Genomic DNA, 16,582 nt, shown 5'->3' on the forward strand with positions numbered 1-16,582 from the left:
CAAAGAATATCTTAGAATGAACAGAAACGATAAAAAACAATAAAACTCTCTCAGAAATTATACAAAATTATCTCAAATCACACAATTATTTTTAACTTCAATTTCTTTAGGACAATATTCGCAAGATCTGACAACGCCTGAATTATATTTTCATCAGAGATGGCGCTATGTAGAAAGTGAATAAGCCAATATAAGGTTTGATGGCGAGCGCTGCCAGTAAAAAAATAAAAAAATTCAAAATGAGAAATATGTAAAAAAATTCCTGCTTGAAAGAAGCAAATTACAGTAAAAATACGAAAATTAAATTAAAAATTCAATTTAAACATTATAATTAGTAAATATTAACATAGATTCACAACTACTGCTTTTATCATCAGAAAATTTAAATAATATGGAAATATTTTTCATCGAACATGTATATTGAATGAACATATATCTGTGTTTATTCTATTTACACACAATTATTCTAAAGCATGGTATAGACGATGCTACATATCAGCACACCTAGTATGAAGTTCAAGTATGCGCTTTGTTATACATTTTGAAACAAGGTTTGCATACTTCATTTTAATTTATTTTCCACAGAGTTCATAACATGTGTGCAGACTTAACAAATAATTGAAAAGTTTTAATTTTACCGCATACATGTCGCAGACCGAAATTTGGTATGCAAACTTAAATATACACGGTGCGATTTGATAGCACGAATACCTTGTCTGCAAACATGTAGCATCGTCTACTTCCTGCTTAAGTTAATTAATACAGAAAAAACAATTTGCCATAGTTATATGTATACCATTTTACAATAAGTATAGTAAGTTAAGCGTCTGTTTTATATATAAATAAATGTTCGAAACTACAAATCAACAGAATTTCTCATACCAAACATGCAAAGCAACATATACATATGACGTCATACATACGACATTAGTTGTCAAATTTCAACAATCATAGTTCGGTCAAATAAGAGTAGCACGAAAAATACCTTATGAATTTGATTTTAATTAAGATAAACTTGTGTGCTTTATAATTTTATTGTTATTGTGAACTCGAACATGTGCTGCCAATTAAGTAGGCATTATAAAAAAATTATAATCATTTTTTCGTTTACTTGACAGTGCTGTGGAATTTCAAAAAATAATTTATTTCTTGCTGTTGGCAATACTGATGCATTTTTCGTTCAATTCAATTAAATGTTAACGAAGAGTTCGTGAAAGATTTCAAGCTTGGCGGCATGCAAAAGTAGTAAACATTTAAAAAAGTGCCATAAAAATAGTTTAAATAATATAATAAATAAAATGGAATGCTTAGAAGAGCTGGGTTTGCTTTCGACAGATGAACTGCTGGAGCAATACTTTAATTTACATGAAAAATATACTAAATTAAAAATCGCAAACGAGCATGACACGCAGCGCATACATGAATTGAAGCGAAATTTGGAAACTACTACGGCTAGTCAAGCTTATCTCGAACAAGAATTGGAACAGTTAATAAATAATAGCAAAGTCGGCGAAGAGAACAAAACTCTACGTGCAGAAATTGAGGAGCTCCGTCGTAAGCACAACACTGCGAAGATAAAGCAAGACACCTTACAACAAGACTATGATGCATTATATACTGAAAATGACGAGCTACGTGAAAAGTTAAAATACGTCGATTTGGAAAGAGAAAATAAAAATAAGGACAAATCACTTGATAATATTGAACTAACAAATGAATATGCTGAACGAATTTCTTTGTTAGAACGGCAAAACGGTGAACTATTGAAGAAACTGGTAGAATATGAAGAATCAAATGTGCAATCAACACTAAGTATAGCTGAGCGTGAAGTAAGTTGATAGATTTTATTTAAATAGACTTTAAAAAATGTATTTATGAAATAATATGCTATATAACAGAAAAATATAGCAATTTTACAGGATCAAGTTCTCTGCTTGGAACAGAATCTAAATTGCAAGCGCGATGAATTAGAAGAGAATGTACAACTTTTGGAATGCACACAAGAGCAATTAGCTGAGACCAATGCCAAATTAATGATGTTATCATCTGCACCAGAGAACGTCGGTAAGTGTGAATAATAGAAGTTTCCATGCAGGAATTCAATTCAAAAATTTAAACTTGGACTGTATAGCTTGGATTCAATAACCAGTTACCATCTATTCATATTCATATATGAAAATGGTTTACTAATCAGCTATATATGGACTATATAGCTTGGTTTCAATAATCAATTACTATCGATTCCTATTCATATATAAATATGGTTTCATAATCAGCTGTATATGGACTATATAGTTTGGTTTCAATAACCGGTTACTATCTATTCATATTCATATATGAATATGGTTTCATTATGAGCTATATATGGGCTATATACATTGAGTTCAATAAGCAATTACCATCTATTCATATTCATATATGATTATGGTTTCATTATGAGCTATATATGGAATATATAGCTTGGTTTCAATAATCAGTTACCATCTATTCATAATGATTTCAAGAGTGACCGGGGCTATATCCTGAAATTACTCGTCGAGTTCGACAACTAAAAGCCGTCCTGCACTCGCAAAAAGAACTACACAGACAGATCCTTGTGGACTTGCATTCATATTCATTCATCCATTTTATTCAGTTATAATTTTAATTGTAGCTTCGAACCGTAACTAAAACGGCAATCGAAACTAGAATTCTTTTAATTTTTGGTTCGAAATACTGATAAAGATATTTTTTCGTAAGTTTCCTAATATTAAATAAAACACAAAATTCTTTTATTTGTGAATTAATATTTCCTGCAATTTTTAAATTCCATTTGCAATCATTTGTTGTATTAAAGAAATTAAAATGAAATACTCTCGTCCTTTAGATCGCAAAGGAAACTCGCTATTTGCTGAAGTTGATGACCAACGTCAAGCTATGATGCAGCTTCTTAATGCCCAGAAGAAAAGTTATCTGAAAATGAAAAAAATTTATGGTGAAAGTGAACATGAAATACGTCGTTTAAAGCGTGAGAACATCGCCATACACACTGAATTGGAGGCTTGCTGTTCAATATTTTGTAAAGCGGATAAAACCTATCAAGGTAAATAGTTAAAATAATGAACGAAGGCTTTTGTTATGGTAATATATATATGTTAAAACCACTAACATTTGCAGAAAAACTCAATGAACGTTTAGGACATTTAAACCAACAGAATGGCGAACTCGAGATGAAGTACAAACAATCGCTGGAGCGCCTAAAGGACTTGGCCAACGACAAAGGTGTTGTGTGGTTGGGCTCAATGCTAGACTTTTGCAAGTATGCGTTTCTTATAAGCATAGAAAAGCTAATAATAAATATAAGCGATGTGTTAATGCGCTCATCGTGTTTTCCGTATTTTATACTATAAATTAATATTAGCTTACATTCAGCACACGTTTCATTGTGTCGTATTCATGTGTATCTCATTTCCATTTATTATATACATATATAAAGTATTTTAAAATAAAATGGAATTACTTTCCTTTACAACGAAATTTCCATTATTTAGAGAAGAAACCGACAATGTTAGAAGTCAGTTGTACAGTGTACGTTTAAAAAAGGCAAGCTTGGAAGAACAATTGCGTAACTCACAGCAGGAGATGGCACGGTAATACTTATTCATATAACTGATTTTCCTTTATGTACTTTTATATAGTAATTTGTTATATCTTTATTTAGTTGGCGCTTTGAAACGCTTAAGCACCGTTGCATTCTACTTGATCGTGAAAATTTATTGACTGAAAATAATATTGCATTTAAGTCAGCTCATAACTTGAGATATAATATAACTCAAGAGCAGCTCGATTCCGCTAAACCAAACATCACACAGACTGCTAAATTTAATACTGAAAAAAATATTGTCAAAAATCTACAACTGCAAGACTTAAGAAACTTAAATATTTCTAGTCATGAAGAAAACAATTCACCTAAAATGTGTGAAACAGGGTTTGACAATGCACCTAAAATGTGTAGATCAAGGTTTGGTATAGTTCCGGAAGTTGAGCATCTAAAAAATTATAATTCAAGTCCAACTGTATATGAAGAGAGCACTACAAAAGCAGAATGTAGCGATGTTTCATCGTCTCCGAATATAACAAATACGTCACTGACTGAAAATCCCGACGTCACTCAACTTGATCGAGTAAAAACCGAAAATGATGAAAATGTAAATCCAATAAAATTCAATGTAACTCCGAAAATTGCCAGAAATCCAGAAACTGTCACTGCGACACCCACCTCACCCAAAACCACTTACTATGCAAAAATCGATGAAGCCAGCTATAATATGTTAAAGATGAATTTGACTCCTACAAGGCGTAATTCTCCGCCACGGCGTTCTATACTCGCTAAACAAAATGATTTCATGAAACAAACAAATAAAAATGTTAAATTTTCACAAAATTTGGCACGCATACACAATGTTACTCCGTATAAAAAGGAAAGTGATGAAGCGACCAATAAACAGTCAAATGCCAAATCCAATGTAATCGTGCGACGAATTGTCGTGAGTGCTAAACAAAAACCGAACTGACTTGGGAATATCCATTGTATCAACAAATACTTTTTATAGTTTTATTTAATTATGTTCTATTTCTTATTTCATTTATTTACAAAGCTACACATACGATTCAATTCAATTAAACTTAAAATATTATTACACACCACGTTTATTGATTTATTTGTGAAAAATTACAAGTAAAAATACTCTCTCGAAGTATCGTAAAATAAGTAGTCGTAAAATAATAATAAATATATTCACTTGCTTACTTAAGTGGGTTAAAATGACTCAAGCCTTTGTCCATTTAGCTTGAGATATGCTAGCTAAACTTTGAAATAATTGCACCGAGTATGGTTAGAGCTCTCAGCTTATTTTAAATCTAAATCGATTACAGGTTATCATTGCAGCTCATCACAGAACTTCTGCAACAGAACATTTCATCATATCGAACGTATAGAGTTAAGTGGATTAAAAGCGTTATACGCTTGATTCACAATCACATTGAAAAGGATAAATGATCATACAATGGATGCACAGCTGTACCTTCAAGTGGTTGCTCATTTGGCGGTACATCTGAGTTGATGGTTTCCATATTGCCCTCCTCTTCGTTTATTTCTTCGTACAACTTAAATGGCTGATCTATCGGTGGATTTTCGTATGTGGCATGATTGACGAGGAAGCATTTGTGATTTTCTCTAGTTGCATTGTTACAATTGCAGAAGGAATTAAGCGGAATTTCATAATCCTCGTTATTATTAGCAGCTGTGCCATAAGTACCAGTTGAAGGCGGCAATTGACGCACTATATCAAATCGCTCTGCTGCACGTCCTGCTGTGCAACTACCAATAAGTGGATTTGAACGGTAGTATGAGAGATGAAAAATTTTTTGACAATGTATCCACATATATAATAATAAAAATAAAAATGCTATACCAACTGGTAGCAAGAAGACAATTATCAAGGCTTCTGCACGTTGGTTCCGTTTCAAATCCCATGGATTCCCATAAATAAGTGTGTACGTTGAAATATTTAAATTCCCGTCCGTCTTGATCTTTCCATCAGCACTGACGTTCTCAAATGACTTTACATCATTTGGAAAAATATCATCTGGTAGTTGTTCCGCACTGCATTCGAGACCGTTCACATTAATTTTCGATATGTATTTATTATACTGAAAGATACGAAACTTCTCTGGGTGCTCGTGTGCAAACGTCGACATCCACACACAGTTCCAAGGATTATGATCAATCCGTATGCGCAAATAATCACAATTCAAATGTTGTGTTATATCTTTGAAACCGACCATTTGGTTGGCACGCAAATCTATTGATCTAACGGAAGGCAACACCGAGACAAATTGATCTAATGATATGCTTTTGAGCATATTGCCGCGTAGGGAAAGCAACTTCAAATTACTTAACGCAACAAACCAGTCCATGTCAATACTTTTCAATGAGTTTTCACTCAAATCCAAAATCTCCAAAGCACAGCTGGTAGACTCGGACTCGGAATCGCAGACACAATTTGTGCTGAACTTCTCTATATTATTTTTACTTATGTCGAGTGCCGTGACACTACAATGAGCATCGCGTAAAACCAACGTTTTCAGAGCACAGTTAACAAGTGAAATATTTCGAAGTTGTAGAGGATTAAGCACTTCAGCGACATTTTCTTCTACGTCATTCAGGGCTGTGTCTGAAATATACAAATTTTCTAAAGCTGTCGTTAAATGCGTTAATACCTCCACATTTAAACGTTTGATGCAAAAAATGTAGATACTAGAAGCGGAAGTGTTCTCGAAGAGATGGGCATCTCTTACAATTAAGAATGGTTCTTCTTGTATATGAATCAGATGAAGAAACTGTAGACTCTGGCGAGAAAAAGCTGCAGGATCAATGTGATGTAATGAATTATCTACTAAGTAAACTTCTTGCAAGTTCGTTAGGTTGGTAAAGGCAGTTCCGTCGATAGTACCAATCTCATTATGTTTCAAAACCAACACTTTTAATTGCACATCCACTGCTAAAGAGTTGGCACAGTGTACACTCTGCAGAGCATCCACATGAAATTTTATAAAAGTTGCTTCAGAAATCGCATTACAATCGGGCAATAACTCAAATCCAACCGAATTACTACCAAGTGAACTGTTACAACCATTGAATGTCACATTCTTTGCACCGTCTATTTGGTTCCATTGATTAATCTGTTCAAAAGGCTCCTCATAGCTACCAATATCACAATTCAAATTAATTATCTGTTCTGCAGCTACCGAAGACCTTATAGTTGCCGCTATCCTACAGTCCGTACTATTGCTCCAGCAATTTTCATCAAATATTCCGGCAGCACTCTCATCCGCACTCGCACCCGCGCCCGCACCCACCCCTAAAGCAAATATAACAACGCATAGAAAGACTCGGAATTGTAAGTGTAAGTGGCCTTCATAATTGCACCGCCGTCGCTTCGGTTGTTGACGTATCTGCTGAAAATGTTGCTGGAACTCAAGCATGAGTCAGCTCTCACATTTGCTCCCGTTTAGTTGCACGATTATCGCACAAATTTCAAAATCAAACTGAAAACTTTAAACAAAATTTGTTTCCTAAAGAAAACATACGAAAAAATTTCACACCAAATCTTAGCATTTTCATCTCACAAAACCATGAGTGGGCAACGGCCAATTCCTAAATAGCCTCCCCACCCCCATCTTCAGCATCTTCAGTACGCATACTTTTTTTACAGTATTTCCGTCATTTGCACTAAAAAACAAAAACCGAGAAAGCTTTTTGCCTAAAGTTCGAAATATTTGCTTATCGAAGCATAATTGTGATGGATCTGTATAATTCCGGCAGAGGCTTTTACTAGAAATTTGGCCATATGTGTTTGTGTTGGTTGGCTAGTGAATTTTTCAACCTCGCACACTTTACCCAGCCGCACAATTTGGAAGCAGCACTGCACCAAACACTTGCGGGTTTCACACTTCTGCTTTCTCATTGAAAAGTTTTTCATCGGCCGCTTTTCTAAATTTAGTAAATTTATGTGTTGAGTTGAGGTGTGCTTTCCATCTTCTCCATTCCAATATCACGCTGAGATCATTAAAGCATCCCCACTGTTTACATAAGCAAGTAGATACGCAAACTGCAATACACGCCAAACAAATTTGTTTATAAATTAATTTGTACGAATTTGATTATTTCCTTGAACGTGTGCCCCGATCTCCCGTACAACCCATATAATCAATGTTTAAAAAAATTTAATTTTCTGCTTGCCCCAAGGGGGTACACGAATAATTTTCTATCATTAATTTGCATTTCTGATTTTTCTTCAACATTAGACAAATTATTCACTGAGCAATGAAGCACTAAGAACCATAAAGTGTTCCAGAGACATCAACGAGTATTGTAACATTGACGATAACTCCATAATCTATCATAAATTCTGACCACTTGAAAGTATTTGTTTGTAGTTCTCGAATGGATGTTTTTATATTCCGTACACCCCATTCAACGTATGCGTAATTCGATTTAAAAGAATTGAGTGACGCATATGAGGTGTTCTTCAAAAACGTTGTGTCACTAATGGTAAACTCTATTCAGTTAAGATATGTAAGTACTGGCGTTTTAGAGATTCAAAATAATCTATCAAAACTTTGGTGCAATATTAATGACGCCGGATGGAATTAATGAAATGATTGTTCCCCCTGTAGTGGTTTTTCTGTGAACAGAAGAAGAATTTACTACTTGCTATAAATCCATCCAGATGTTTCATATGCTTGTTCTTGCTTTCATATGGAAGCATTTTTGAATAAAAAAAAACGTTCAAAATAATTTAGCTGTCTCTACGATATTGTGCTTAGTGATCAAATTACTTTTTATTTATTCTTATAAGTAATGGCACATTACACTTTTTCCTAACAAAGAAATTCCATACTGATATAGCTCTACTTATCAACGGCAATACCACTTTACAAGTTTCCATACTTATTGATTGATACCTATATCATTTAGCTAGGTCACTTTCTAGTATATCGCACACAAAAACAGCCTACACATTTAAAAGTCAGATTAACTTAAACCCTCTTCTCACTTCGACTCTTCTCACGTACGCATCACCTACATAGCCCACAATACGCTTTGTTCAGGCATAAAAATTCCGTCTATTTAAGCGCAGTCTTTTACGATTGCATTAATTTAAAGTACAAGCCTAATTACAAACGCTTTTACAATTCCTTCTTCAATATCAATACTTAAATTACTCAAACCGAGGAATACTAACTTATTTGTGTACGTCTGATACATGACCCTCCTCTCGTTATTAATCCCATTAGCTACATTCCACTTGATTTGGGTGCAACACTACTGTGGTCTAAGCCATAACGCCAAAAAGGATATTGGTATACAGCTACTTGTAAAATCAATTTTATAATAAGATCGGACTGAGATGCAAATAAAAATTTGGGACGCAGCTCCCTTAATATCATTTATCCCGAATAGGACAAATATAAACGCGAGTTTAGCAATACCATTCATAGAGTCTGCACCTAAAAAGCTTCTTAGTTCTCACATTTAATCCACCCTACCATCAATACTCCCATTATTTTTGCCTACAACCACAGGCATTGAGATGCCGACCATAAAGTCCGTATTTAATAACGTCTCTGTAATTTTCACAATTAACATCACCTTCTTTAGCATTACCCCTATCAACTTCAACCATAGGTTTGAGTCTGTTCCTAATAAGCTAATTGTGATCCTTACAATAACTCCCACCCCTAAACCACTGATATTTTTTTCATCAACTTTTGTCTTTAATTATTGGACGGGCATACCCAGCACTTGAGTCTCTCATAAAGACTCAAACTGTGACTTTCAATGATTTTCAACTACCATAAAAAGATGACTTATAAAAATTAATGATTGCAAAGGGATTTTTTTAAAAGCAACCCTTTTTAAAGTGTCCATATTTACCAAAACTACATATCCATTTTATTTATATATTGAACAATCGTTATACCAAAAAAAAAAATTATTGAGAAACTTCAAAAAGTCAATATTTCTGTTAAAATTTTATAGAATTTTCTATTGTAAAATATTTTGTCGTCCCTCTTGAAATTATTTGGTTTTTTGTTTTCTGTTTGGATTTCCTTAGAAAAGTTGACTAAAATTTTTTGTTGGTAAATAGAACTTTCAAAAAATCGGTTCGAAGAGTGTCAAGGTTCTAAATTGAAAAAAAAAAGCTATTCGACTTAGGCTTCTTCTGCCGTAAAAGTTGCCGTCGATGTCATAAATGGAGCGTAAAGGTGCAACTTCGGAGTTTGCGCAAAAACATAATGCGAAATCTGAGGAATGCATCGAACGGCATCCGCATAATTTATACAACATAGGACGTCCTACTTGCGCATCCGGCGGCGACATTCCGGCAACGGTTGAAAATTTGCATTGCAATTCAAAAAATTCAAGTTTCCAAAATTTAAGTTATAAAACTCGACAAACTGTAGATCACTTTGACAAAACTAGTCAGGATCAGAACGAACTTCATATGATTCAGAATTGTCAAAGCGATGCTAGTAATTCTCTAGAGCAGAATTTCTGTCCCAGTCCAAAGCGCAAATTGGGTAAACACGGTGAAATGGGATCAAAGCTAAAAGCTGAACTCTCCAAATACAAGAAAGAACTTAAAGAATACAACAACACTACAAAGGACTTGGAAGAGAAGTACTTAAAAATAAATTTTGAACTTAACGAAATGCAGCAGAAACACGATCGCTTCGTAGCCAACCGCAGAAAGTCTTCAAACGAGAATGAAGCCTATTTGGATAGCAGTAGTAGTACAGGTTCAGAGTATTCCTTAAAACGAAAATATACTCAGGTTTTTCATAGGGGAAGCAGCTTTATGACAATGCTACCCACAAATACATCGTCAAATGAGAACATCGAAAAAGGATATAACTCAAAGTCTATTCCAGAGAATGATAATTTGCGCAAGAAACGCAAAAATCACAATGCCACTCCCCCAACACAGTCAGATTTTGCGATCCGAAACAGTAATCAATCTGTTTACCAGAAGCGTATAAACAAACGTAAGACGGAGAACAAGGAAAACGAACATCCACCGCTAATTGACAACACGAATATGCATGCTCGCCATCCCAATCGATCGGCAGGTCTGAAAGATATTTACAAGGTTTTGAAAAATGTACTTGATACAAACCAAAAAACTCAGACTTTCAATAAGTCGGTAGATCTGAAAGAACTACAAAACACAATAGCGAGTCTACAGAGCGAGCAGCAGCAATTTCGCAATATAATCCAACAACAGCAGAGCTGCCTACATGACTACCATTCCAGATGTATCAAAGCACAGCATATTATGCAGACACAACAACATGAAATCGAGAAGCTTAATTCTAACAATCAACAACTCGAAGCGGAGATCACGTCCGGCATTGACCAACTGCGTAGCAAAATCGATAGTAAGTTAAGAGACGTGGCACATTTGCCACAAATGATGCGCGAAGAGCAATCAAAGTACGATAAGGTTTCAAAGGAGAATAGTCTACTGGCAGAACGTTTGCGGTCAGTACAAAATGAAGCAAGTCAACTCAAATTAAAAATTGAGGAGCTGGGCCGACGTAAAACTATGACGATTAACCGATTAAAAGCTGCTGAACGTGATTTGAAGATATTCAAGAACTACAATACGGCGTTGAAGCACGAGAAAATGAAACTAAATGACGAACTGCAAAAACTGAAAGATCAGTTGGAAAATGTTCAGACTGCCAGCAAACGTACACTGTCCCGACAACGCGAACAAAGTGACAAACAAAGGCGTGAACTCCAGAAGCGCGTGTTCGAGCTTGAACTGAAACTCAGTCGCAGTCAAAATTCCACAACAAGTCTGATACAGGAACGTGACAGCCTAATTGCCGAGTTACAGACCCAGCTTAATACATTGGTACATAATTTCGAAGTTTCACAGAAACACATACGTGTACTTCGCAGACATATCTATTCGATGTCCGGCGGGAATGTTCGAAACAACAACCGTGTTGTTAACGAATCTGCCTAATTCTATGTTCCAAGCCACGCTTTCTCAGTTTACATAACCTGTGTATCCTTTCTTCATTTCTTCTTCCACGACTGCTAGTTTCTTTGGATTTCCCAGTGTGAAAATAGAGAAATAGTTTAAAAAATATTTATGCAGTCTAATTAAATGATTAAGCCGAATAAATATTTTCTAAACTATTACTACGCAGCCGATCTATTCAACGCACACACTATGAAATCCAATTGACACTAGGACAGGCCATGGAATATCTAATGAAGTATAAAAATGCGTAATTGATGATTATTGTTTTATTGTAAGATGTTTTCAATAGGGTTTCCCCATAAAATTTGTAGTAAAAAATTAAAAGTAAAAGTTCCTTGATAATATTGTGAAGAAAAAAAATGAGATTCAATTTGCTAGAGTCATTTTTTCTATATATATATATGATTCCTAATATATTCAACATAAATTGCGTATCAAATCAAAAATGTGTTTTAATGTACGAATTTATTTAATGACAAGACAGGGACGGACAGACAAATTCCAGTGTAGCAAAAAGCTCATCATGCTTGGTTAGTTCCAAGCAATGTCCTAGAACCATGGGAACTTTTTTTATTCTAGATTCGGCCTACGTCCCGGAGCCACTCAACAAGCTCGACCAATAAGTGCCGTTTCCCATTCCCCAAAGAGATTTTAGTAGATCCCCGCGGGCGACGACAACAACTGATGACTTCGCTCAAATATAGGTGGCAAGATTTCTGTATTTGATTTTCCGATCACGCTGCGAAGCCATTTGTGTTAGACGAACAAGCATGTTTTTGGTATTGTTGCTGTTGAGAAGGGAAGTGGTACTTAGACGTTTGTGTAAACAAGCGGCTCCGGGAAGAAACCCCGCTTCAGCCGCTTCTGGCCAACTGTCACTGAATGCTATTGATTAATGACTTTGTCCCATTAAGGTTGCAAGGTTTGTTTAACTTTATAGGACAGAGGTGTCTCTGGTTATTAGTATTATAATCTATCATCACTAACTCTCACACATCCCTCCATTGTCTTTTTGTTTCTCTTCCGAATCTTTTACGGGATCCATCTTTATTACAACAACAACACCATCGGTAGGTCACCAGACAATTTATTGGAGTCCCGTAATTCTCAAAGACGATGTGGACAACAATATACAACTAAAACACTCATGGAGTCACATAGTCTGAAAGTAGATCAAGGAATACAGAAAAAAGTTGTATATAATAAAAGGTAGTAGAAAAGTTACAGATTGGCAGACACGACCCCATCAGAGTTTGACGATTGAATAGACCTTAAAAGAGGACAGTGTACGTTTATATTTATCATTGTCAGTCATTAGATTAAGATAGATAGTGAAAAAGTAGATGAAAACGTTGGAATAATTTGTACATAACCACGGTAGTACTTTAGCAAAAAATATATTAGATATCGCAGTGCATGGCGGAGGTGACTCGTATATAACTTTATTTTAAGTTTTGTTAATTACTCTATTGGCTATAGTTTCAAATTCAAACACTTACGAAATATATAGCTGTTGTTGTTGTAATTATGATAGATCTACAATCCGTTAAGACATTTGCTTGGTATAGTGAAGTGATGATGTAGTTAATAATAAATATAAAATTATAGAATAAGAGATTCGTGTTGTGTTAAATATAAACTTACATTTTTAGCTTATTAGCTGGCACTAGTTTATTTTAACTTTTTAACTTGAATATCTCCAAGGTACATATTTACATTTTAAAGACAAAATGATAAAAAAATACCCATTTGAACAATAACTTTTGAGCTAAAAGCTTAAACGGTCTTAACTGCTAAACGTTTCATTTTTGGACCATTTTTTTTCGCTTGGCGCTTTTGTTCTTTTAGTTCCCACCGACGCTGCTTTTCAGGATCGTCCTCCGCTAATACGCGCTCCTTCTCTAGTTTGCGTTTGTCTTCACGACGTTGGGCAGCAGCTTCAGCACGAGCAGCGTGAGTGCTTTTAAGAAACTCCTCTTCCACGCGTAAACGGTTTTTGTCGGCCTTACCTTTACCCTGAGAAGGAAAATATAAATATATTTAAGAAACCAAAAAATACAAAAAAAAACGTACCTCCTTTGACATGCGATAAACTTTTAAACGTTCCATTAAATAAAATATAAGTATAAGTAAAGGTTTAACAGTCTCCATTTCAACGTTTGTTGGTAAATTGAATCCAGCCATTAACATGCTTTTCGTCTCAGGCTGCTTCAAATTGTTTGCATCTTCCTGTTGAATCGGACCGCTAAATTGATCCGATATATGTATATAATCAATATATGATTGATATTTATTTAAAGCAGAAACTACACGCGACTCCAGCACGGCTGAAGTTGCTTCTGGTATTTCAGAAAGTACGCTAAATCCACTCGGCATATTGTACCGATCTTCTGGCTTACTGACTAGGGTGCAGTACTTGTTCTATTGGAGAAAAAAAAATAATTTTTTTACATCAAAAGAAATTTTAAAAATTTTACCAAGTCTGCATATTCCTTAAAAAACTTGGTAACAGTTTTTTTCGATCCTACACAGAAGACAAAACCATCAACTATACTCCGAGAAAGTTGCACTTTTATATGCACTTGATCTTGTTGTGGACGCATAAGACCCGCAACTAGTGCAACTAAATCCTGTCTTTTGATCATCTTCAGTTCAACTAACATACCTTCACAGCAGGTACGTCCAGAACACCATAACGTGTACAAGCTTTCGCTCTCTTTTATAAGACCAGGATTTTCATTCTCAATTTTACCATCGTCACCTTAAAAACGAAAACCAAATTGTTTATAATTAAACGAATTTCATCCTTTTAAATGAAAATTAAAAATCTAAAAATTAGCTTGCTTTTGAATTGATTGGCCCATTATAACATAAATATAACAAGTCATATGATTTCAAAAATGTTCAATTTTACTTTTCAATTACTTTACTTTCTTATAAATGCAAAATTTTTTTCAATAGATTAAAATTTGATTTGGATTATTAGAACTAAAAACTCTTATGAGTTCATTGGATCAAGTAATAAAGAACACATTTACTTACCGACGAGTACAAAGTTGTCCTCAAGTAAACTTTTATGAGTAGAAAACCATTGTTGAGCAAGTCTAGCATTTTTTGATTTACCCGCAAAGAAGTTAGCGAAATAAGCCAGAAGTCCCGCCAACATTAGCATTTCCATCCAATAAGAATCCCAATGACTACTGCGAATGCAAAAAATAAATTAATGTCATGCATTACTTTTGAATATTTACAATTTACCGAAAATGCATTGGTATTTTAGCAACAGTTAGTTTAGGTTCAGTCTTATGATCCGAAGGCGGTTCCCGCCTGTCATTTCCATCGAAACCCTCAAATTCTTCCTCATCTTGAAAATGTTCAAATTCACTATCGTCATCCTCCACAGTACCATCTTCCGTATCAAAATATTTCTTCTCTTCGTCTGCTTCTATTGCTGGTGCATCATTGTCAACTTTGTTGTTATTAATTTGAACTACGTTATCTTCCATTTTAGCTGTTGTCGCAGGAGTAGCGACCGGTAGTTCAATGAAATCATCATCAGCATCAAAATCTTCAAAGTCAGCAAACTCATTTTCATCAAAAGATGACGCGCTAACCACGTGACCGCCAGTTATATTACAGAGAATTGAGATCAAAACCAAGGTTCCCAATAAATTTATCTTCAACATAATTAATGAAAAATATTATCATAACCTATAAAATGTATAAAAGTCGAATTCAAGCAATGTCATCAACCCAAATGTGATTTCGAAATATTTTAAATCCACTTATAAATCGATAATAATGTTGTCATTTGTAGACGATTTTATATGCAACTATTTTAATACAATTTTAGCTATTAATTTCCTAACTACTTTCCTCTCCACTTTACTTTCCAAGTTCTTAATAAATACTACAGCAGCTGTGTGCCTTCAAATAAAAAACTAGGACAAAACTGGTAAAAGAAAGTAGAGTTGCCAAGCCTATGTAATGAAGAAATAACTTAAACAATGAACACTCTTGCCCCATATCGAACGTGAGTCAGCACTTTTTGCAAAATTAACATATATTAAATGCTCTAAATGCTAAATAATATAAAAAATTAATATTAATAATTTAATAATAATTTAAGTTCTTAGAATATATTATTCTTACATACTATATTTAAGTGCTGTTCAAACTGACACATAAAGCATGTTTACTAATTTATTCACACTGGCATATTTCGTTTATTTAAAAATGAAACGATTTAAATAGAAACTAAAACGATACTATATAAACTAAAATATGTGAAAAGGATTAATGCAGTGAGAACTTTCTACAATCCAACTATAGAAACTTTCAGAAGCTTGTTTTATCAACATTATATCTTTGATTCCAATAATAATTTTCATTTCTACTTCAAATAACTTTGCTTCATTTATTAACAAAAAGTGTGTTTGAAGGAAAGAAATTTATCACTGTGCACACTACTTTAATAGATATGAGAACGTTCTAAATTATTCCGATAAGAATTTCTTAATTCTTAATCTTAACAAGTGTCTACACGATTTTTATTTAGCATGCTAAGTTTGTGGTGATTTATTTAGCTGTTAAAATGTCAAATCACTGATGAAAGCTTGCTGAGCAAAACCGCCTATATGAAACGGTATATATGTCCTATAAACATTTAATTAGTATTGCTTTATAACGTAAACTCAGAAAAATCGTTATATAAGCTGATACTATTGATGACATTGAACAATGAGTTTACATTTCTTTATATGTAAGCTGTTTATTTATCAGACTAAACTTGTATTGTTGGAATATTAATTTATCGCGTTTTCGAATCATAACAAATAATAGAAAAATTTTAGAGGTTTGTTTATACTCTGTACAATTGAGCTTATTTTATCTTACAACAGAGTTTGTTGTAATTATCATTTTATCAATAAATGTTTACAAAAAAGTAAGTATGTTAGCTACATTTATGTTTCATAACG

The 16,582-nt window shown here is 34.1% G+C and overlaps 4 protein-coding genes across 4 annotated transcripts; 2 read left to right on the forward strand and 2 right to left on the reverse strand.

Annotated features, from left to right (window-relative positions):
- The first annotated feature begins 1,142 nt into the window (after positions 1-1,142).
- LOC119687836 (protein Spindly) lies at positions 1,143-4,647 on the forward strand. Its single transcript, XM_038102351.1, has 6 exons — positions 1,143-1,829; positions 1,899-2,064; positions 2,867-3,082; positions 3,157-3,298; positions 3,531-3,629; positions 3,701-4,647. The coding sequence occupies exons 1-6, from the start codon at positions 1,299-1,301 to the stop codon at positions 4,551-4,553; spliced, it is 2,007 nt and encodes a 668-aa protein (XP_037958279.1). The 5' UTR covers positions 1,143-1,298; the 3' UTR covers positions 4,554-4,647.
- Positions 4,641-7,068, reverse strand: LOC119687835. The gene has a single exon (XM_038102350.1). The coding sequence runs from the start codon at positions 7,024-7,026 to the stop codon at positions 5,017-5,019; it is 2,010 nt and encodes a 669-aa protein (XP_037958278.1). The 5' UTR covers positions 7,027-7,068; the 3' UTR covers positions 4,641-5,016.
- A 2,542-nt stretch (positions 7,069-9,610) lies between these two features.
- LOC119690263 (girdin homolog) lies at positions 9,611-11,974 on the forward strand. The gene has a single exon (XM_038105283.1). It carries the CDS (start codon positions 9,801-9,803, stop codon positions 11,580-11,582), a length of 1,782 nt encoding a protein of 593 aa, XP_037961211.1. The 5' UTR covers positions 9,611-9,800; the 3' UTR covers positions 11,583-11,974.
- Positions 11,975-13,255: 1,281 nt separating this feature from the next.
- Positions 13,256-15,660, reverse strand: LOC119689241 (coiled-coil domain-containing protein 47). Its single transcript, XM_038104030.1, has 5 exons — positions 14,862-15,660; positions 14,646-14,803; positions 14,081-14,364; positions 13,677-14,024; positions 13,256-13,619 (listed from the first exon to the last, which is right to left on the reverse strand). The coding sequence occupies exons 1-5, from the start codon at positions 15,287-15,289 to the stop codon at positions 13,380-13,382; spliced, it is 1,458 nt and encodes a 485-aa protein (XP_037959958.1). The 5' UTR covers positions 15,290-15,660; the 3' UTR covers positions 13,256-13,379.
- Between the last annotated feature and the right edge of the window lie 922 nt (positions 15,661-16,582).

The sequence above is a fragment of the Teleopsis dalmanni genome, chromosome X, assembly GCF_002237135.1.
Source record: "Teleopsis dalmanni isolate 2A chromosome X, ASM223713v2, whole genome shotgun sequence".
NCBI lineage: Eukaryota > Metazoa > Arthropoda > Insecta > Diptera > Diopsidae > Teleopsis > Teleopsis dalmanni.